This window comes from Ahaetulla prasina, chromosome 7 (assembly GCF_028640845.1).
Source record: "Ahaetulla prasina isolate Xishuangbanna chromosome 7, ASM2864084v1, whole genome shotgun sequence".
In the NCBI taxonomy this organism is placed as follows: Eukaryota; Metazoa; Chordata; class Lepidosauria; order Squamata; family Colubridae; genus Ahaetulla; species Ahaetulla prasina.
The window spans coordinates 64,542,799-64,566,462 of record NC_080545.1 but is presented as its reverse complement, the minus strand read 5'-3'; the positions used below and the strand labels follow the sequence as shown (position 1 = coordinate 64,566,462).

The 23,664-nt window shown below is 40.5% G+C and overlaps 1 protein-coding gene across 3 annotated transcripts in view; it reads right to left on the bottom strand.

Moving 5' to 3' along the window:
* ATF7IP (activating transcription factor 7 interacting protein) overlaps nucleotides 1-10,331 on the bottom strand; it is a 103,175-nt gene extending 92,844 nt beyond the window's left edge. The window contains exons 1-2 of one of the 3 annotated variants that reach the window (XM_058190818.1): nucleotides 10,206-10,303; nucleotides 9,748-9,896 (exon numbers count right to left, since the gene is read on the bottom strand). In XM_058190818.1, coding sequence (XP_058046801.1) covers nucleotides 9,748-9,788 — 41 coding nt within the window. In that variant the 5' untranslated portion in view covers nucleotides 9,789-9,896; nucleotides 10,206-10,303. Of the gene's footprint in view, nucleotides 1-9,747; nucleotides 9,897-10,205 lie in introns of all 3 variants that reach the window. The other 2 variants (XM_058190819.1, XM_058190821.1) reach the window with 2 other exon arrangements.
* Between the last annotated feature and the right edge of the window lie 13,333 nt (nucleotides 10,332-23,664).

The following is a 23,664-nucleotide window of genomic DNA, read 5'->3' as shown; positions in this document are numbered from 1 at the left end:
GGATCTAGGAATTCTAGTGAACAACAATGTTCTGCAGGTGCCAAAAAAAAGTCAACAGTAAGGTAAGTGTAAAGGTTCCCCTCGTACATACGTGCTAGTCATTCCCGACTCTAGGGGGCAGTGCTCATCTCAGTTTCTTAGCTGAAGAGCCAGTGCTGTGTGATGATGTCTCCGTGGTCATGTGGCTGGCATGACTAAATGCCAAAGGTGCATGCAGCGCTGTTACCTTCCCACCGAAGTGGTCCCTATTTTTCTATTTGCATTTTTACATGCTTTCGAACTGCTAGGTTGGCAGCTTGGGCAAGTAATGGGAGCTCATTGTTACACAGCGCTAGGGATTCGAACTGCCGACCTATCTGATAGGCAAGCTCAGCGTCTTAGCCACTGAGCCACCGCATCTCCTTAATTAATAGGCTTAATTAACACAGGGATAGAATCAAGATCACTTTATAATGCCTTGGAAAGACCACACTTAGAATACTACATCCAGTTTTAATTGGCATGATATAAAAATTGAGACACTAAGAAAAGATGACTAGGGGATTGGAGGCTAGAACATATGATGAATGATTGCAGGAACTGGATATGTCTAATCCAATAAAGAGAAGGACTGGCAGTGACATATCAGTCTTTCAATATCTAAGGGCTGCCACAAAGAAGAGGGAGTCAACCTATTTTCCAAAGCACCTGAAGACAGTACAAGAAGCAATGGATGGAAACTTATCAAGGAGAAATCCACTTAGAAATAAGGAGAAATTTCCTGACAGTGAGAACAATCAAGCAATGAAACAAACTGTCTCCAGAAGTTATGGATGCTTCATCACTGGAGGTTTTTAAGAAAAGATCGGACAGTGATTTAACTAGAATGACATAGGGATTCTTGCTTGAGCAGAGGGTTGGACTATAAAGACTTCCAAGGTCCCTTCCAACCCTATTATTCTATATAATCCCAAGGAACAGCCACAGATAAAGAGAAAGGCTTAGAGCAAAGTTCTTTCTATATATTCAGAAAGTACAATGGGAAATATATAACATTAACCATATAAGTAACACTTATTAAAGCTAAACAAGACAGAATTCAATGATCAAAGAAGGCTCCTGTGACAAGTCCAACAACACCAGTACCAATAATTGATGGCTTGCCTTACTCACCAGCAAATCATAACCTAAAGCAGTTGAGATCAAATAGATGACACACCAGAATCTGGCTGAAATGACTCAGGAGGTTATATACTGACAGATAAGAAATTAAGAGACTTTAATAACTATCACTGAAGAATTCCATGAAGCTATTTTTTTAAACAGTATGAAGGTAGTAGGTGTGTTTCAGGGAGTTTGGAAACATGTCTGCCATAACCAAACAGTTGACTAGGAACAATAGAAACAACAAAAAATAGGAACAGCAGAAAAAAGAAGAGACACATAAAGAAATGAAAAAAGGGTGTGAGGTATAGGAAATTTCTAAAAGTAATACACTTCAACTTACAACTGCAATAGGGTATGGAAAATTTGTCATTAAGCGGTGTGATCAAGTAAGACATCATGAAACCACACCCAATTTTTATGAGGTTTTTTTGCTGTGGTCATTAAACAGATCACTGATTGTTAAATGAAACATTGTATGGCCTCAATTTGTTATATTCTTCCACTGATTTTCCTTGTCCGAAGCCGACTGAGAAGTTTGCAAATAGTAACCATGTGATTGCAAGACATTGCAAGAGTTATAAGTTCAAGGACCGTCATAAGTCACTTTTTAGCACCATCATAATGCTGGTCACTAAATGAATGGTCATTAAGTGAAGACTACTTATATTCTGGCAAGCACTGCATCAAAAATGCAAAAACAATGAGAACCCTACAGACTGATCTCTAGAACATTTTGATTTTAGACTGAACTCTCTTGTAAAGTCCTTCGCTGTAAGTGAAGAACTATTTATGGCTGTTGCACTATTCTCAAGTTAATAGCATATATTTATGATGGTTGCATTATGTGACTGCCATTTGCAACCTTCCCAGGGAGCTTGCAAAAAGCAAAGGGGGAAGTTGAATTGGATTTGCTTAACCTTGTGATTCGATTAACAACAGAGGCAAAATGGTCATAAAATTGGGCATGATTCATTTAACAACCACATTGCTGAATGATGGACGTTCCAGTCCCAATTGTGTTTGTAAATTGAGGGCTATCTATAGAACACAACCTTTACTAATTGGCATTTGTCTTGGGAAAAGGTTACAACAAGTACTCTATTACAAAGGCTTAACCAAGTTTTTGTTGTAACAGAAAATAAAATAGATTGATTAGATAATCAGATAAAACTGAATCTTTCTAATAATTGAATGGCAGTCCGCAACAATTTGTCAAAGAAGAAACCAACAAAAAGGGGAGAAGAAAACTACAGGATTCTATGGTATTTTCAAAAGCAAACAAAACAAAAATCTAATAAGCATATAACAAATTAAAAAATATAACACTATACCAACATAAATGTAAGAAACTAACCAATGTAATTAAGTTTATCAATGTTAAGAAAAGGATACACTTAAATGAGGAAGAGGTTTGAAGTGAGATGGCATAATATAATGATGCAATTCCTAGATCCACATAAAATAAGTTTAAATAACTGATATTTTGAAATAGGAATGTAGCCACAATAAATTAAAATGAACAAATCAGTAAATAGCATTCTCTTGATTATCTTAAAAAAAATAGCAACAACATTGTCTCATAATTCTAAATGAACCCTCTGTTCCCTCAAAAACATGCAATTTCGGGTTGGACCAGTTTTATTTGTAAGTAGGATTGTTAATCATAAATATGTGCAGAATTGTAAGAAAAAAACAGGGTAGAATGCTGAAACTAAGAATATATTGAAAAAACTAGTAATATCACTGGAACAGCGACTCAACATTGAAGCTAATTTTTAATTGGAGAACTATAATGTCCTTCAAAATTATAGAATTACATAGATGGAGACCAGATTTTCAATGGTTTATCGGTATTTTAATACAAGGCAGGAAGAGAGGGAACAATGTTTACCAATTATTCTTTGTGTATCTACAGAAATGCTCTGATCAGCAGAAATCCACCACCAAAAATTGGCCCAGCAGCAGGCAGCTATTTAGTAAAGAATCTATGAATAATAGTTGGGTTATATTAGCTTAGCCACTCAATTTTCATTATCTCGTAAATAAGAGGGTAAGACCATTTAGATCTACTTTTGCTATTATAAACATTCTCTCTTCCCTCAGTAGATGCAATTATGTTGTAGAACACTATATACTGCAGGAAGAGATGAGTTGTTTTCAAGTTGGACTTCCAAGCTTATCTTGTTTTCCTCTAAAACATTAGCTTTCAGTGGGTCAGAAGATTTTCCTTAATAAAAATAAAGCATTAAAACATGGACACAAAAAATCATCTACACAAATTTGTTCTTGATTAGATGTTGAATATATAGTTCAAATAACTTTTTGAAGGGGGAGGGAGAAAACTTGAATACCTGGATAATCTCCATACTGTGAGAATATTCTGCTGATCCAGACTGCTTACTTGTAGAACATAGAAACTTAAACTCAGCAGTGAACTGTATCTATGTCCTTAAAAGACAATTTTAAAGAACAATATCAAAAAAACTAACCTAAGGGGCCTAGAGGGAAGGACATCCTACAATCAACTAATTACAATTCACTTGTACCAAACACTGAGTATTGTTCAAAAATACAGTAAACAATAAAAATGGAACAATATTTAAATATATGTTGACTGATTATGCACCTGAGTTACTTTCTGCTTCATTTTGTACCCCATCCTGTTATTTTCCCCAAAAAAGTTAATTAGATATCATATCTAATTCTGAGGTTTTGATAAAAACTTCATTCAGCATTATTTATTAATCAAATTTTATTCTGCCCTGCCAACAGGTCTTAGCCAATCTGTCTAGACCTATAAGCATATATTTATATAATTAATTTCTATCATGATTGCTCTAGCACCCTTTCAATGGAAAGTATTTTGCCAAGTATGTTCAAGGGACAAGATATGAATGCAGACCTTGGAGTTCTGTGTCTGATAAATGTAGAAACTTTCTGTAAACCTTTGGAGTTAATATCTATCCTCTGAAATGTTAGAGAACGTACTAAATTTCTGGATGTTGTATGATATATTTTAACTTGCCTGACTTATACACTTTAACCAATATTCAAAATAATTCATTTTTTGAATAATCAAAATGTAAGTGTTGCTATTTGTAATATAAATTTTATATTAATATTAAATATATTCAAAAAAATAGTTTCCATGTGAACTAAATAAAAATGTTTATGGGATTTTTTTAAAAAAAATATGGCTATAGTCTTTGCTATTTAAAGATATCCTGCACTTTTTCATTATTTTTATTAATTAGTTAAATATATTTCAATATGTTCCAAGGAAGAAGCAGAGATAGATAAATTTAAACTTTTAAAAGTACATAAAATTATGTTAACTCCTGTTGCTGAGAAAAAAGGCCTACTGCACAAATTCTGAAATACAATTGCATCAACTTTTAAAACAAAGTTATAGTCTTAAAAACAATGCAATCTTGGATTGTGAAATTAAACAGATCTGTTCAATGATATAGGAATAAATTCAATGATAATACTAAATATTTGTAAATATTTGTTTGGAGTCAATAAATTGCTGACTGAAAAGGAGCACTATTAAACTCATTTCCAATTAATATATGATGAGGATTGTTTGGAACTGCTCACAATTCAGCAAGATTATTTGTGGAAACATCTTCTCTGTGCTGTTTTTAAGCATAATTTTATATACGCTTATACTTTTATATCATTTAGAATGCTGATACCCAAAAACAAAACCAAGGAGCCTGTCTATGCAATTATTGTCTTAAGAAACTTTACTATAAAATTCATGTTAATATTGCTAATTTTATTAAATAATTGGTCCAGCCAAGTGTTTCTTGTTATGCAGCTTATTTTTCACTAATGAAGCTTCCTTTTAAGTCTTGTATAAAAAGACATTCTTACTAATGGTCAGATAAAAACTATAATAACTAAGAAAAACTAAATACTCAATTTTCATACACAAGCGGAACCTCAGAGGAAAATTCTTAATACTGTAGAGGGAAACTTTTCAGCATACTTTTTTCTCTCTATCAAGGAACTTTTGTTATATATGATAATTTACGAATCCCCACAGAAACAATTTTTACTTATATATTGCAATCTACGTGTTTCCTAATTTTAAATAATGTAACTTTTCAAAAAGTTAATCATTTCTATTTTGAAAATACAAGATATATTAGATTATGAAATCATGCAAAAATTGGCAATATTCGTATTATCCTATAGCGTATAATATCTAAATAAAAATTACATTTTGATACTGCTTTAAATAATGATGGGATTCCAAGTTCCTTAATCGGTATCAACCCTGCAAATTATTATTTTTAACAGCAACTGAAATGCTCTTATTTAATGACTTACATCATTATAGTTGATCTTAATGAATGACATACTTTAAAATCACTAGTAAGATTTTGGCAGAATAACTTATAGTGATTGAAAGGGAAAAAATCCATCACATTAGTATGTTGAATTATTAATCAGCCACATTTAATATTAGCGTTTGGCTGTCATGTAATATTTTATGGATATGTGAATAGTAGCACAAATACATGCTTAACAATATTTTCTCCTGAAATGGAATTCTTTCAATTACTAAGCAATCTTTCTATTGAAAGAGGCACTAAGGTTTATATCATTTGGATGTGGTTACTTAATAGCATATAAAAAGTAAAACAAAACACAGCTATCAGCAATGCAAATATTTAACCTTGTACATACCTTTTTATTCATACTATTTGTTTTGTCATTTATGGTATTGTAAGCTGCTGCCCAGAGTCATTTGGTAGTGAGATGTGTGGGACACAAATTCAGTAAATAAATAAATAAATAAAATACTACTACTGCACTGCTGCTCTATTTGCAGTTTGGTGCATGTATTATAGTGTAATATAAAATACAAAATTTATAAAAAACAAAAATGTTTCCAAATTTGCAAAATATACCACTGTTGATATTGAAAAAATGTTAGAATATTTAAGTTGAGAATTTGGAATATTAAGAAATGTATGAAGAACAATTTAAATGAAACTTTCTTGGCAGTTTCAGTTAATGCAGTTCATGAAATTATCAAGCATCAAGCAGACTTCTCTGACACTAGGTGAGGGAAGGTATGTGTCTGTTGTTTGTTGACTAGGGAGCACTCAAACAGCAAAGCAGAGAACAGGAAGTCGGATCAACCAATCAGCACTCAGGATACCTAGTTGGGTTTGGGGACGTGTTTATGTCAGGCCATCTACAACCTATGCTTATTCAACCACCCCTTTGCCGTGTAGGTATGTGGTAATGGGTATGCTACGGGCAGTTGTGGGAAACTCTAAATCAGCCTTAACACTACTGGAGTTTACTGCTTTTTCAGCAAAATGGTTTCTTCATACCTCCTAAATGTATTATAGAGGATTAATATTCAGAGCAACTTGGAGCGTGTGAACGAAACATAGAAGGAAATAGAAATTTTACTGCATGTATTGAATGAACAATGGACATAGCCTTACGACTTAAAATTCCTCAGGTTAAAGTAACCACCACAAGGAAGTGCTGCAATGTACAGTTTATAAATACATGTCAAGGTTCTAATCGTCCATGTTCTCTTCATAAATTCTCTATTATCTTGCTTTTCCATTCCTCTCTTTTAGCCAGCAATCATAAGCACTGAGAATACATCATCTTCGGGAGCTGTTTTGAATTCTCCTCTTAATCCGTCTTTTTTATTCTCTTCTGTATATCTGCAAACATTGGGGATTCTCCTTGCAAACCTCATGAAACACCCTTATTTTGTCTGAATAGTGGCTTTTTTGACTGACAGAATGAATCTCAGAAAATAGTATTGGTATTAATTTACAAGGGTAATAATTTATGCATTTCTATTATCTTTATTAATAAAAAAATACTATTATTATCTCATACTATCATTGGTTATTTGGGATCTTTGTATATTTTGAATTATAAGTTTTTGTTTTTTCTAATCTGACACATAGTTTATATGAAGGCATAACAATAAAAAGCATAAACCTTTATGAAGGTTTATCAGATACTCTTTTTAACTACATGAGTATCAACAATAGAATACTTAAAAGTATAATTTTAAATTTAAATATATTAGCGGTTACTGATTAGTTCTGAAAACACTAACAAAAGCTTAAGTTTTCAAACATTTCTAGTCAATGCAGTCACTCAGAAGAGGCTCATGCTTTGTCTCACCTTTTCTGAGAAGAGCAATTTGTTACATATGGAATTTTATGAGCATACTCACAAACAGCTTCCATGGGACAGCTATGGGGACATCTATTTACCAGAAGGGAAACTGAGCATGTTGTTCCTCGTCACTTCCATAGCCTCAACAATGCGATCAAATTGGTTACCCCACTCCATTGAGTAGCTTTAGACAAAAGAATTTATGGTAACCCAAAATATTGTAAGCTAATCTAAAATATGTCCTTGGCAATACATCTCTTCTTTTCCAACAAAACAAGTCAAAGCAATTTTTTAAAAAGATTAGAATCAGATTAATCCAGCAACAACTGAAAATATCATTTTCCCTTTATACCTAAACATATGGAATTTAAAAAACACAACAAACAAAAGGTTTTCCTCACTGTTAAAGAGTGTACCTTTTTATCCCCATTAGAAGTGAAAGTAATTTAGAATATTTTTTCAGCATGTTTGGCCTGGAAGGAAAAAAATAGTATTTGCAACTCTTTTTTTTTACATTACAGCTCTAGAAATTAATTAAAAAATGAGTGAAACTTGGAAGTTTTTTCTAGATAATTATATTATACCTATATACTCATTCTTATACTATCAATAATGTTAACCTACCTCACAGAGTCGTTGTGCATATTAGATCTTGGCATCATTCTAATGTAATTTGAGAACTTTTGACAGAATGGAAGAACATAAATTTAAAAAATAAAGCTTCTGAACAAATCAGAAGAGAAAGAATATAATTCCCTCTCAAAGACTAAGAACAATTAATATTTTACAACCCATTTACAGAACTTATAAAGATAAATGTGAAATAAAAATAAATTTATATAGAGATACAGAGCAGTTTTTTCCCCAAAACATATAGCAGTGTCCACACACATATCCAAGTAGGGCACTCATATGTCATTTCCCCATTGTGCTTCTTGCACTCAGAGACACCAAGAAGTAAAGCCATAATGATCAATGTGCATTACAACATTTGCTTTTCTTTGCATTACAATGTATAAGAATGAAAGATATGCATATACATGACATAATTTTTCTATTACTTCACAATATACTGGTGCATAATCCTTGAATACAAAACAAGATTTGGAACCTTCTAATTACTTATTCACACAGAAGATTGTGCCCGTAGTTTGAGGTTTCATAAAATTTAGCAGTTTAAATCTCACCATCAATGTATTTTCCACAACAGAAACTAGAAACCAGCAACATTATCTACCATGTTTCAGAGTGGATAGCATACTTACTGTTAAATTCAGATAATTTTGCTGGTAACTATGCTGGTTTTTAAATAAAAGCAAAGAAAGTTATTTGTGAATAAAACAGACACTGAACATGCAAAACAAAGGGAACTCTCATTTATCTTAGAAAAAAGCTATAGGTCATATAACAGTGTAGCAATTTTAAAAGTTAAATAATATTTTCAAATACTGCTAATTTTGATATAATTGTCATATTTATAAACATGGCAAAATTGTCATACTATTATATACTACTTTCCCAGAATTAAAAAACCCATAAATCAGCACAAATAGTTCCAGAAAATACTTATGTGAGGTATTTTGATTTTAAACTACAAAACTAATAATTTTTACGTTTCTATGTAATACACAAATGAATGAGAATTAAATAATTACATCCTAACCAAGTTTATATTTTATACCCTAGCAGTATTGCCAAGTAGTCTCCTATCTCCTTTAAAATTACGTTGTCAAGTTTATCAATATTTGAGCAGCAAAGTTTTAAATCCATAGCGAGTATCATTTCAAGCAAATATCTTTTCTAATTAAGACTATTTTTATTTATAAATCAAAACTATTTTTCTCTTACATACATGTGAATGTTTTGTGTGCATCTGTGTATATGCACACGAATAAACAAAGACAGAAACATTAATATATATTAACAGTATATAGATAGCAAAAATACACAAGACAAGCACTCTTCTTGAAAATCCAACTTTTGAACACAATCCACAACTGGAAAATATCTCTTTTACTGTAATGAAAATGTGGTTTTAATTGTTGCCCAATCATCCAGAGCAAAATGAGTAAACTGTTTTCTTACATAATACTAAAAACTCTATTAATTGTATTATTACTTTCTAAGTTTAGTTTAGTCTTTAAGAACGCTGTCATTACTTTCACTTTGTGTATTTAACTCCTTCTCAGGGCTACAAATCAGGACATTTTTTTAACCTTAACATATACAACTAATCAATATCCAAATATTTACATTTTAATGAATAAATAAAATTAAGCCTCTGTTAAAAGACAAACACAATTGTCCCATCGTACTTACCTTAAACTCAAATAAATAGAAACATCAAAAAACAGCATAACCCAGCCAATGTAATTTCAGACAGTCAGACTTCAGCAGCAGAGATGTAAATTAAAATAATATAGTACTAACCGATTACATGAGACTAAAATCAGGTGTCCTCGATTGCTCATAAATCGGGAAATGGCCGCTTCCTCCGATGAAAACCTCCTTGTCGTGCAACACTAGAAACGAGGGTTTCAGGCGCGCTTATGCAATGCGCATGCTCAGGCACAGACTTCCTGCCAGGATACAGGAAACCGCCACCCATCAACCAGCGGTGGGAGGGAGGGGGTAAGGAGTGAACGGAAACTACCGCCAGGAGCGGCAGTGAGGGATCCGGAAATTTTTCACCGCGTCAGCGATTTGGACAAGGCAAGTCGGAGAGGGATCGACAAAAAGGAGAAAGTCTTTCCTCATAAAAGATGCCTGAGGAGAATTGTCTTTAGGTGTGCTAGCTGCGGCTGGCTGCCCCCGTTTCCAACACAAAACCTGATCTGTATCCAACACCCGCTCCCCCCCTCCCCCCCCCTCGGGGATTGCAGCAGTACCTGCGAGTAGAAATCTTTTCGCCGCCAGTGGTTCAGAGCGCTGCTACAAGTGCTCCCGTCCGCTTCCACTGCCGCCGCCGATTCAAAAAAAAAAACACACAGCCTACAGCATGTGCTGGGCCGTTATGCAAATGAGCTGTGATTTCCCCTCCCACTCTCTTGGCCACACCTCCTTTGAAAAAGCTGAAGGGGCGGACGTGCGAACTGCATTCTTTCGCCGGCCAATCCGCAGATCGGCCGTTTCGACGGTTATGCAAATATTCCACAATTACTTAGCATATTTTGCTGGAAACTCCTCCCCTTCTTGCAGTAAGGAAATTATTGGCTTGAGCGGCAGATAGTTGATAAGCGAGTTAAGGTGGCACGGAAGTCCTTGTTGATTCTTAAGATAGAAATTGACGCCACTGGTAGCAGAAAGTGCTGCTACAGTTTACGAAGCTGGCCGAGGTCGCGTAAACTGTCTCGGCTGGAGCGGTTGGAGTGACTGTGGTGCATCTGGATAGCTTTGAAATCACCATGTTTCTGAAGAGAAGCTTCGTGTTTTGTTCTGTTTCAGAGGAGTCCTCAGTGTCAGTTTACAATTTCTGTATTCCATGATAACAGTAGTGAATACTGTTGCTTACACTTTGGAGGTAACTATTGTAAAATTAAGCTGCCGTACAGCTGTTATTCGTGCTGTTACGTTCTGATATTCTCACAGGCAATCTATAGCGTCTACTTGACAATCAAGTAACTGTTCAGTTAGTTTAGGGTTATTCCTAAAGAAAATAAGTTCACTATTTAATTGTTTTTTGAGCTGTATGTTCTTTATCCACAATATATCCCTTGTGAATAAAATGTTATGTAATTAAATAGCTTTATTATAAGTTGAACGTATCCATCGGATTGAAATATTATCTCCACATTTTGATCTGTAGTTGGGAAAATAATTTTAAGCTAGAAAATAATTGAACTGTTATTAAATGGGAAATAGGAAAGCCTAAATACTAACATACCTTGTTTGCTTTTTTAAAAGCATATTTTACCAACTGCTTTTTCCTCTCTACAGTGATTTTCCACACCCTTTCCCACAAGTCTTTTCTTCCACATATCCCTTGCTACTTCATTGCCTGCAGCAATGCTATGTTAAGGTATTCTGCAGGGACAACACTACTCATTTATTCTAAATACTTTGAGTAAAAAGTCTTAATGTTCCGGTTTTAAATTCGTTGATGAAATGAAATCAAACAGTAAACACCACCAAACTTTAATATTTAGACATTTGTGAGAGGTGGAAAATGGAGAAGTGGGAGATGGGAATAAAACTAAATAGCCAGAAAGAACTTGGTATTTTCCCCCACAGTGCCACCATCTCTAAGCATGCAGAGAAGGAGAGATATTATGAAAGGCACAGATAGATTTGCCATCTACTTGTTAGCTTCCTAGAAGCATAAACAGTTGGTCATTGAAATAAAAATTGCCTCATTTGTTTGTACTTTACTCTCCATTTCACCTAATTTTGAAGACTAGCACCGGTAATCCCATTCATTCTGTAAGAGAATAAGTAGAGGCCATGTAAGTAGGTTATCATCTTTGCTCCCCGCCCACACACACTTCAATGGCTTTAGCTGTATCAAGTGAAAGATAGGATTAGTGAACAAATAAAGCAATGCAGGTATTGACCTTGACTTTCAACAATTCATTTATTGACTTCAAAGTTACAACGGTACTGAAAAAGTGACTTGTGACTGTTTTTTTCACATGACAGTTGCAGCATTCCCATGGTCACCTAATCAAAATTCAGATGCTTGGCAGCTGACAAATATTTTGCTGTTTGCACTGTCTTTGGGATCATGTCATCATTACCTTTGGCAACCTTCTGACAAGCAAAGTCATGGGGAAGCCAGATTCACTTAACAACTGTGGTAAGAAAGGTCGTAAACTGGGTCAAAATTCACTTAATACTGTCTCATTTAGCAACAAAAATTTTGGCTTATCAATTGTGATAAGTCAAGGACTACCTATATAGAAGATGACAGCTGGTAAGCAGCTAGCGATGGGACAACCAATACAGGAAAGAATTGCAGAATCCACGACCACTGTCTTCAGTAGTATAAAATAAAGGGTATAAATTTACTAATAATAAATACAGTACCAGCATCCATAATTTTGCATTGTAAGGTATGGGAAGAATTTAATTACTCAAGAGTGAATTCAAGACGGCAGATAAGATGATGAAATCATTGATGATCGCCTCTCAGTATTGTGTTCTACAAAAGGACAAGTAAATGAGCAAGTGACGTGCCTAAAATGTATTTTAAAAAATAGAGTAGATAGGAGCAACCATCTCTGGAAGTCAGAAGAGAAAGGATGTATGAACAGATTGGACACACTAAACTGGTGAAAATTAAAGAGTAAATATGATGGAACACAGCTATGCCTCAAAAGGTCTATATGACCTTGATAATTGGTAACTTTTATGATGGCAGTGAAAGCTGTTTTGTTTCATCAAGAACGTGGGGCCTTAATTAGATTACATTAAATTACTTTGCTTACCTGTGTGCTATTAAAAAGTGAGGGATGGTAAATATCTATTTTTAACCTGATAGGCTGGGAATGGTATTTGGAAGTTTTACATCAAATAGTTTTCTGTTTTACTCTGTGTTTTTGTTGTGAATTTCCTAGATTCAAATGCATAGAATATAGATACTATACTAAATAAAAATAAATTATCCCATGTATTAACTGGTAAGGGATAGTATGCTTATGTTGCCTTTTCTTATCAGTGGACAAAAGTATTGGCATAATTTCAGATTAAAGCCTACTTGTTTCTGTTATGCTAGACACATTTTCTTCTTTTGGAGAAGGATCTTTTGTTGCTCAGCTGCTGTTTCATCTTGACCATTCTACCTATTTCAGTTTAATGGCAGAAGAAGTGGAGGGAGGGATTGGAGTTAGTCAGCCAGAGAAGCAAATAAATAAATGGTGTTGCTTCTTGGAGAAAATTGGAAGACCATTTTCATTTACCAGCTCTATTTCTGTCATTGGTTGGTGTGAAGGTTGGACTCCTTAAGGCTAATTCATTTTAATACATAACTCAGGAACCAGAATAAATGAGAAGGTGAGATAATTGCATTTTGTGCACTACATTACTAAGGGGGAATGTTGAGTGGGTAGTGATGCCTACTTGTATTCTCATTAAGTGTTCACCCTGTTATGTATATTGGAAGAAAATAAGAAAGAGGAGATGATCAGCACTGTCTTTTGTTTTTAGACTCCACTGCTTGTTTCCTGAAATGTTTAGTTTAGATGAGATGCTATGGTATTTAGAAAGTGATAGAACTGGATGCAATTCCAGTCCTTGTTCCTTTTATTGTCTGCCCTAGAAGAAAAAATAGGATTGGTGTTTATTGTTGATTATCTATTGCCCACAAGCTGCTTTTCTTATTTTAATGAGGGGGGAGGCAATGCTTTCTAAATATGTGGCTATTTATGCCCTAAATATCCTGTAAGAACAGATGAAGCACAATTAAAAGGCTCTGCGCATGCGCAAGATGGCGGCCCGCTAGGTGAACGGAGCCGCCGACGGGAAGATCGCCGCGGGATGGCATTGCCCAGACGGCTAGCCGAGCCGCCTATACCCCCCGGCCCGCTTTGTCAGCTTCTCGGCAGCCGTGGGAGGGGTCTGCGGGCCTTTTCGGTGCCACGGCTGCCGAGAACGAGGCCGGGTGAGGGAGAGCGGCGAACGGCGGCCATTTCCTGGGTGCGTGGGGCGAGGTGAGGCCGCAGCCGCGGAACATAGGCTTGCTGGTCCATCATGGCCTGTGGACTGTGGATTGCGGAGTGCTGGACTACCTTGGGTATGTTTCCTTCCCCCCAGCTTGGTTTTCTCGGGTTTGTTTTTTCTGGACGAAGGGGGTGGAGAGTTTACCGGCCTTCCATTGCCGGCTCGCCCACTGCCTTCCCTGCAGGGAGGTTCTCTGAGGACATTTTACCCCATTTATGCCGTATTTGGGATCTACGGCCTATTACATCTTACCGGCCTTCCTCAGAGGTGCCTGGCCCGGTTTCTGGGAAAGGCCCTGGATCTGAGGAGCGGCCAGGTTTCTGGATTAATTCTGGATTAACTTGGAATGTGGGATTTGTCTGAGGCTTCCCTGGAAGATTTTTATCTTGAACCATCTTAACAGAGGGAATTGGCGTGGTGATTACTGGAGATGTTCCAGCCGTTGGAGACCTATTTCTCCCACTATTATTTAAGCACTGTCATCTGCATTTATATGGCCTTTTGGGATCTTTGGCCAGGATTGTTCTTTGGAACTATAGTGGAAGAGACTTGGAGACCGATTTGAGACCTGTCGGAGGATGTACCCACCTGCTTTCCCATGGATTTTGGGACTGGGCTACTTTTTCCATCTTCCATCCTTAGCCTATCTATCATTTCAGCCACCATCGGATGATGGGTATCCATGTGCAGAACTATAGACTAATATCTTGCCATCCCGGACAATGATCAGCTCCCGGCGACTGTTATCCCCTAGCGGAGTATTATTTGCACGATTCGCCTTTGCTATTCGGTACAGGAGCTCTTGCGCCTGCGAGGTGCCCCCGCCTCGCAGGAATGGCCCGTTTTACCAAGGGCCGGCCTCAATGACGGATCTTGGGATCCACAGAGGTGGCATGCGAAGAGGAAGAGCCTTTGGGGGTTTTTAGATAGGGCATTTTTAAGGGGTGGGAGGGGTAGGGCGGGTGTTGGGGGAAACCCGCCGGGTGGGGTATCAGTTCCTGCGCATGCTCATGGCGGTGAGTTAATAGGTCCGAAGGTTATGGGGGGAGTTCAGGTCCCATTGGTAGAGGGTGGTGCTATTTGCACGGTTTGGGGGAGGGGCAGATTTGGCGGAAGCGGGGGCTCGGATCATGTTACGGGGGCGCGCGTTCGATGCTTGCAGGCGATCGCGCGCCCCGAGCCTCCAGACTTCTCCCGTTCCCCGGATAGTCAAGACCCTCAGAGCCTGGGCCTTCGGCTGATGCTGTGTAATGCACGGTCCGTGGCCAATAAGGCCCCCCTAATTCACGATCTTATTCAGGGGGGTGCCGCGGACTTTATAGGCATTACGGAGACCTGGTTGGGCGCAGAAGGGGGCGTGCCCCTGGTACAGATGTGCCCACCAGGTTTCCGTGCATTCCATCAGCCGAGAGCCCAGGGCAGGGGTGGGGGGGTGGCGGTTGTGATTAGGGAGAGTCTGGAGCCGAGGGAGACCACTGTGCCTCAGATTGTCGGGTGTGAATCCCTCCTTGTGAAGTGGGGCCATAGATGTCAGATGGGCTTGCTGGTCGCGTACCTGGCTCCTTGCTACGTGACAGCTGCCCTGCCCGAGCTCCTGGAGGTGCTTGCTGGGGTGGCAGTTGAGACCCCCAGACTTTTAGTCATGGGGGATTTTAACTTGCCATCTGCCGCTCGTCATCGACAGCAGCTCGGGAGTTCACGGCTTCCATGACGGCCTTGGACCTGACTCAAGTAGTTGATGGCCCCACCCACACGGGGGGTGGTACACTCGATCTGATTTTTGTCTCTGGTCAGTGGTTGAGAGATCTGGACTTACAGGAAATAGTCATCGAACCTTTGTCATGGTCAGATCACTCTCTCCTTCGCCTGGACTTTCTGACCGCCATCCAACACCGCAGGGAGACGGAGCCGATGCGTTGGTTCCGTCCCAGGCGCCTGATGGACCCTGAGAGGTTCCGGACGGAGCTTGGGCCATTCCCTGAGGGTCTGGCTCGCGGCACGTCTGAGGAACTTGTTGCGGCCTGGGAACGGGCCGCGGCGGGGGCCTTAGATCGTGTCGTGCCTTTGCGGCCTCTGACCCGGCGCAGGTCCCAACCGCCTGTTTGGTTCTCGGAGGAGGGGAGGGGGATGAGGCGCGGGAGAAGACGCCTAGAGAGCATCTGGAGGTCTAGCCGTTCTGAGGCTGATCGGACACTAGTGAAGTCCTATACTAGGACTTACCTAGTGGCATTGAGGGAAGCGAGGCGTTGCTACGCCTCCTCCCTCATTGCGTCGGCAGATAACCGCCCAGCCGCCCTGTTCCGGGTGACTCGTTCCCTCCTTCATCAGGGCGAGCGGGATGACCCGCTGCAGGGACGCTGAGGAGTTTAACGGTTATCTATACGATAAAATCGCTCAGCTGCGGACGGGTTGGACCAAAATTGCGGTGACCCTGGTGAGGTGCCCGAGGGTGGTCTTGGTGACATTGTCTGGGATGAGTTTGACCCTGTGGCTCCGAGGACATGGACAGGTTGTTGGGTAGGCTGAATGCCACCACGTGTTTACTGGACCCGTGCCCTCCTGGCTGGTGCTGGCCACTCAGGAGGTGACACGAGGCTGGCTCCAGGCGATTACGACCGCTTCTTTGGTGGAGGGTGTCTTTCCGGCCGCCTTGAAAGAGGCGGTGGTGAGACCCCTCCTTAAGAAGCCTTCCCTGGACCCGGCTGTTTTAGGTAATTATCGTCCGGTCTCCAACCCTCGCTTCGCGGCGGAGGGTGTAGAGGGTATGGGGGGATATCAGTTTTCCCTTCACCTGGATGAAACCGTCTATCTAGACCCGTTCCAGTCCGGTTTCCGGCCCGGTTACAGCACGGAGACGGCTTTGGTCGCGTTGGTGGATGATCTCTGGAGGGCCAGGGATAGGGGTTGTTCCTCTGCCCTGGTCCTATTAGACCTCTCAGCGGCTTTCGATACCATCGACCATGGTATCCTGCTGCGCCGGTTGGAGGGATTGGGAGTGGGAGGCACCGTTTATCGGTGGTTCTCCTTCTATCTCTCCGGCCGGTCGCAGTCAGTGTTGACAGGGGCAGAGGTCGGCCCGAGGTGCCTCACTTGTGGGTGCCGCAGGGTCGATCCTCTCGCCTTCTGTTTAACATCTACATGAAGCCGCTGGGTGAGATCATCAGTGGTTTCGCGTGAGGTATCAGCTGTATGCGGATGACACCCAGCTGTACCTTTCCACGCCGGACCACCCCAACGGTTATCAAGTGCTGTCCCGGTGTCTGGAGGCCGACGGGTCTGGATGGGGAGAAACAGGCTCAAGCTCAATCCTCCAAGACAGAGTGGCTGTGGATGCCGGCATCCCGGTACAGTCAGCTAAATCCGGCTGACCATCGGTGGCGAGTCATTGGCCCCGATGGAGGGGTGCGCAACTTAGGCGCCCTCCTGGATGAACGGCTGTCTTTAGAAGACCATTTGACGGCCGCTCCAGGAGAGCGTTTACCAGGTTCGCCTGGTACGCCAGTTGCGCCTTTCTGGACCGGGATGCCCTGTGCACGGTCACCACGCACTCGTGACGCCTCGCCTGGATTACTGCAATGCTCTCTACATGGGGCTCCCTTGAAGGGCATCCGGAGGCTGCAGTTAGTCCAGAATGCAGCTGCGCGGATGATAGAGGGAGCCCTCGTGGCTCCACATAACACCCATCCTGCGCAGGCTGCACTGGCTACCTGTGGCCTTCCGGTGCGCTTCAAGGTGTTGGTGACCACCTTTAAAGCGCCCATGGCATAGGGCCGGGTTATTTACGGGACCGCCTACTGCTACCGAATACCTCTCATCGACCGTGCGCTCTCACAGGAGGGACTCCTCAGGGTGCCGCCAGCGAGGCAATGTCGTCTGGTGGCGCCCAGGGAGGGCCTTCTGTGGGGCTCCCACCCTCTGAACGAACTGCCCCGGGACTTCGTCAACTTCCGGACCTTCGGACCTTCCGCCGTGAGCTCAAAACATACTTATTTCATTGCGCAGGACTGAGTTAGGTTTTAATTAATGGGTTTTAAGTGGGGTTTTATTTTTTATATTTTTAATTATTTTAATTGTTAGGCTTTATAATAAGTTTTTTAATTGTTTTTTAGATTGTATTTATCTGTTTTTTAAATGCCTGTAAACCGCCCTGAGTCCTGTGGGAGATAGGGCGGTATATAAATTTGAACAATAAATAAAATAAATAAAATAAAAGATGAGATAATGCGTACCATTTAAAAAACATGCTTTGGCCCATCGCTTATCCCAATTGGCATCAGGTTGGAATTTATACCAAAATTACTTTTATTGCCTTATTTATTTTTTTGGCCCAAATAGGCATCATTAACTAACCATTTAGCATTCCCCTTTAGTGTGCAGTTATTTCACTTTCTTATTCATCTCTAGTTCAAGAGTTTTGTATTGGTTTGAATGTATCCAGGAGTCCAACCAGTTTTTTTTTTAAAAATAAAGTCATACAAAAATATTGTCAGTTTTCATTCAGGGAATTTCATTTTGGGATTGAACCAGCAGTTAAATCAGTATCTATTTTAACCATGGTTAAACAATAATATAGTTTGTGACTTAGCAAAATTCGTGAACTAAAGCACTGTAGTTTGTTCAATTCATTCGCTGACTTTAGCTATTATTCTGCACAATTTGTGAGTCTCATCAATATCAACTGAAGTTTTCTTTAAAGCTATATATGGCCCTTAGAAGTCATTTGGAATATAAACTTCTTAATGATTTTAAATTTTAAGAAAGATGTTGAAAATTTAAATATCTATCAGAGCAATAAATTTATTTGAAGGTATTGAATATTGATAAAAGAAAGAACTATCGTACAAACATGCATGAAAAGTGGAAAATTCCATTTAACATATATTGGATAAAAAAGAGATTTTGTATTTTAGGGAAATAAATATTGTTTGTGGACTAAAAAGTGTAAATATTTAATATTCACACATAAACTAATATTAAATATTTATACTTATTAGCCCACACACATTATTTGGTTCTCTAAAATATGAAGTTTCTTTTTTATCCCATATATTTTAAATATAAATGTGTATACCATTTTAGTCAACTGTGCATCTATTTTACACTTAATGGGAATGTGTTAGTTATACTTTTCATGTGTGCTGCTCCACTCACTCATTTACACATGTAAGTGTGCTTTAGAGAGTTTATTAATGTTGGCCCAGCAATTCCCTTTACCCAGCCTCAGAACTGTCCCAAATAACTCCAGCCACAAGCAAGCCAAGATTAGTATACAAGGCAATGGCCAATAGTCCATAAAACAATGGAAAGTCACTCCAACAAATAAGTCCACCAAACAAGCTTAATCTATCAGCTCAAATTGAAATACACCCACAAGAGCTCACTTGGCAAGAAAAGTTCAGAGTCTCCAAAGTCCAGCAGGAAGCATGAGGAACAAACATACACACACAGAAACCAAACACGTTGTTCCCAACAACACCTCCCTCTGCCTGTTGTGATAAATAGTTTTCCAGTGCAGCCCATCAAGACAGCCAGGGCCTTCTGCCAAGTAATCTGGCAGCTCACCATTGCTCTTGTCTCTTCTCTGTCCTGCCTGCTCTCGAATCCAGCATGGAAGGTAGCTCCTCCTCCTCCTTTTCACTGACCACCCCTGCAAGCTGTTTCTAGTTGAAGCCCCCTGTAAATCTCTTTCGGCCGACGTTCAGAGTCATTAATTAACCCAGTTCCTGACATGCCAGAAATGAGCTCATCCTCCCTTGAGCCAACCTCCAAGAAGAATCTGAGGAATCGTCCAAGGGAGACATCACATCATGCCAAATTTAAATACTTAATTATCTTGTTTTCAGGTAGAGCTATTGCAACAATGCAAGAGCAAATACTCAAAACTATATCAAATTGATAACAAAATCTGTTTTTTACAATCTAGTTCAGGGGTGTCAAACATGCGTCATGTGACATATCGAGACTTTCCCCCTTCACTAAACCGGGCATGGGCGTGGCCAGCGCATGATGTATCCGGCCTGTGGGCCACAAGTTTGACTGCCCTGATCTAGTTGGACTCTGCAAAAATCCAACACTCAGTTGGAATTATTATTTTTCTACACACTTTCCAATTTAAGTAGAATGAAATTAGTTTCTTTAGTCTCATTTCAATGGCTTACCATTGAGCATGCATGTTTATTCTTTTTGAGACCATACCAAGGCTTAACTAGGTGAAAGTCATTATTGTTCAGCTTAATTTACTATATGTTATTTATTTATTTAAAATGTTATAGCATTTTTTTAGAACTAAAAGCAATTCTTTTGTAGAATAACATGCAGAAACTGAAAACATAAAAATAAAAAGTAACAGAGAGTCCTGGATAAAGTGAATTATCTGGATCTTTTTCAGTTGGGTTTCAGGCCAGGATATAATACGGAAAGAGCATCTGTTATGCTGGTGGATGAACTCTAGTGGTGCATCTGTGATGCAACTATCTTGGCTTTTGATAAGGTCATGACATCTTTCTGAGCTGATCATAGGGTTTATGAGTAGGCAGCACAATGATGGTTCTCCTTTTTCCTCTTTGGCCTGTTCCATTCAGTAGTGATATGGAGGAGAGGGTAAAGCATTATCTGTAGGGTGTATCAGGGCTGGAGACTCTAATTGGTTTAACATCTACATGAAACTTTTGTCAAGGTCATCCAATAAAATGAAGTGCATAGTATTAGTACACTAATGATACTTGATTCTCACAGTGAAGATCCAGATGGAAAGGAAGAAGCTTAAGTGTAACTCTGAAAATATGGGAAAGGCTGTGGGTCCTAGGCATTTGCTATTTTTACTTCTTTGTCTAGGGAGTGTTTATTCCTAGATAAAACCGGCACACAACTTGGAGATTCTCTTAGATTCTTAGTTATTGCTTAAAGAGAAGGTGGCAGCTATGGCTAGATTCATGTGATATAGTGATTGTGCCATTTTCTGGATTTGGACTTCCTTGTCACTTACGCCTTAATCACTAACATTAGGATTGTTGCAACACACTCTATATAGGTTATCCTTGAAGACTATTCAGAAGCTGCAACTCTTATAAAATGGGGCCTTACAGACAATTATGGGTGGTGTTGTGACCCAGGCCCAAGTAGGTAGTAGGAAACTCAGTCAGTGTAAAAACAAACAAACTTTATTCGAGCAGCTGAAAATTACTTCATTCTCCTGTACGCTGCTAAGAGAGTCCAAAGCAATGGGTTGTTAACTTCATCTGATTGGCCAGAGACTGAGTTGAATTTGTTTAAACAGACCTCCTCTTCCTGTTTAGCTCCAGTTTATTAACTCAGTCGGCCATAGAGAGACTACCTCCTTTAGCTCCATTGCTTTTGACTCTTTTATCAGCTCATAGGACTTCAATAAATTAGGAAAAATTCTTAAAAAAAAAGTTTTAAAGTGCCCAATTGTTTTTCTTGACTGCTGGGAGCTGGAGCGGCAAGGAAAGAGGCTCGTGCTTTGCGCGCAGCCCAGCGCCGCTCAGCTGAGCCGCCCGAAGGCCGGCGGCCATTTTTTCACATTCCAAGCCTCTCAAGCCTCGTAGAATCGCCGGTTTGAGGAACGGACATCGCTGGACCTCACCAAACTAAGTGGAGGCCAGCGGAGCGCAGGAGAAGCCGTGGTGTCGGCTTCGCGCCTGCAGGGGTGGAGAAAAGATCCGTGGTGTCGGAGGCTAGTTCCCCCTGCCAATGCTGCAGTAAAAAGGGCGCTATAGGAGCAGTGGTGCCTGCTTCGCGCCATGTGGGGACCCCCCCCAAAGCAACCCCCCATGCAGCCTTTGAATGCTTTGAATCCGGCTGTGGTGTCAGCTTGGTGCTAACTGGCCCTTATTATTTGATCTTATTCCAGGATTCTCAGATCAGGGCCACTATATTATTTGGGCATATATTCCAAGGCCTCTGATAACCACTAGGCCTCATTTCCAAGATGGCGGATCGCAGCAGATCTCCTTCCCGGGCTTCTGCCTCGCCCTCCCAAGGACACCTTACTAGCGTGGCTCCTCCCCCTCACAAGAGCAGATCCAAATCAAGGGCTTCTGCCACCAAATCTAAGTCTTCTACTTCTCTCCAAACCTCTGCTGCTGCAGAGAGAGATGCCTCCAGAAGACAACGGGCCTTGGATAGGCAATTTGATAAAGCAAAACAAAGATTAGCAGAGGAAGGCAGGGAAACTTCTGTTCCACTAACTGAAGATTCTCCTTTATTAAATCAGCCTGGATGGTCTCCCACTATCCCTAGTGGTTCAGGAGAAAACCAGGAAGCAATTTGTACAGTTTTTGGAGATTCTTCTAGAGCCATGCCTGAGCCCCCACATCAGGCACCTTCTGCCACCTTCACTCCCACAGCAGCGGGAGTCTCCCACAGAGAGGACAGTAATCCTGCCATTTCTCAGGATATACGTCATCTTATCATGCAAACCATTTCTCAAGGCATTGACAATGCCTTCACTCAGAGAGGTTTCCCAGCTCCATCTCCTTCGGGCAGCTCTGACCAAAGACCCCATTCTGATAGCCACCCACCCAGACTATGCACGCTGCGCACACGCTCTCCAACTCCTTCACACCATAGTGAGGACTCCTTTTTGGGGGAGGAAGACATAGCAGAGTATAATCTGTCTGAAGACGAAGAGTCTGCCCCAGACAAACCTGCTCCCACCGGCCTTTTTCGCCATGAGCTTTTCTACACATTACTACACAAGGCAAAAGTTACGGCCAACATGGGGGTTGCCTTACGCCAATCTGAGGGAGCTTCAGATCTGTCAGACCCCAACAAATTCCTCTTTACTGAACCAGTCTCAGAGCAACGGGTAATTCCTTCACCCAAGCTCTTCTTGGACACCATCCAACGTCAATGGGGTCACCCTGGTGCCATTCCTACTCCTAGTGGCTCAGACAAAAAGATGTACACGGATCAAGATCTTGAGGACCTCCTCAAGGTTCCTACCAGACACCCCAATTGCCACCTTGGCTTCTTCCTCCAACATTATACCTTCAGATGCAGCAGAAGGTCTCCGAACGGAAGACCGCAGAGCGGAACTCTTCACCATAAAACCCATCAAGCGGCTGCCTGGGCTATCAGATCTGCCACAGCAGCCTCATTCTTTGCTAGAACCTCTTTGATATGGCTCAGACAAATGCAGGAGAGGATTCCTCAGGATGATTCCAGATTACATCAGGACATAAATAAATTGATAGCGGCTGCTGAATACACTGCGGATGCCACCCTTAATTCTGCAAAATTTGCATCCCGAGCCCTTGCCTCCAGCATCACCTCCAGGAGGCTGTTATGGCTCAGACAATGGCAAGCCGACATGAAGACCAAATGGCGGTTAGCGGCTGCCCCATTTAAGGGTGGATCTCTCTTTGGTGAAGCCCTAGACCCTATTTTAGTTGAGGGAAAAGACAAACGTAAGATCCTTCCCTACGTCTCTAGACGTTCAGATAGACGTCCTTCTCTACCTTACCGCAGACAGCCTTTTCGCACCCAGGATCCCGGGTTCCAATCCCCGGCCTATCAACGTTCCTTCCAAGCTCCCCCTGACAGGTTTCAGGACAGACAGTCCTTTCGTGACAGGACCAGGCAATCCCAGACCAGACGTCCCTACCGTGGATCCGGTTTCCGACCTTATCGCAGGAACAAATGACGATCCCGGCCAGGATCCCATCGGCGGTC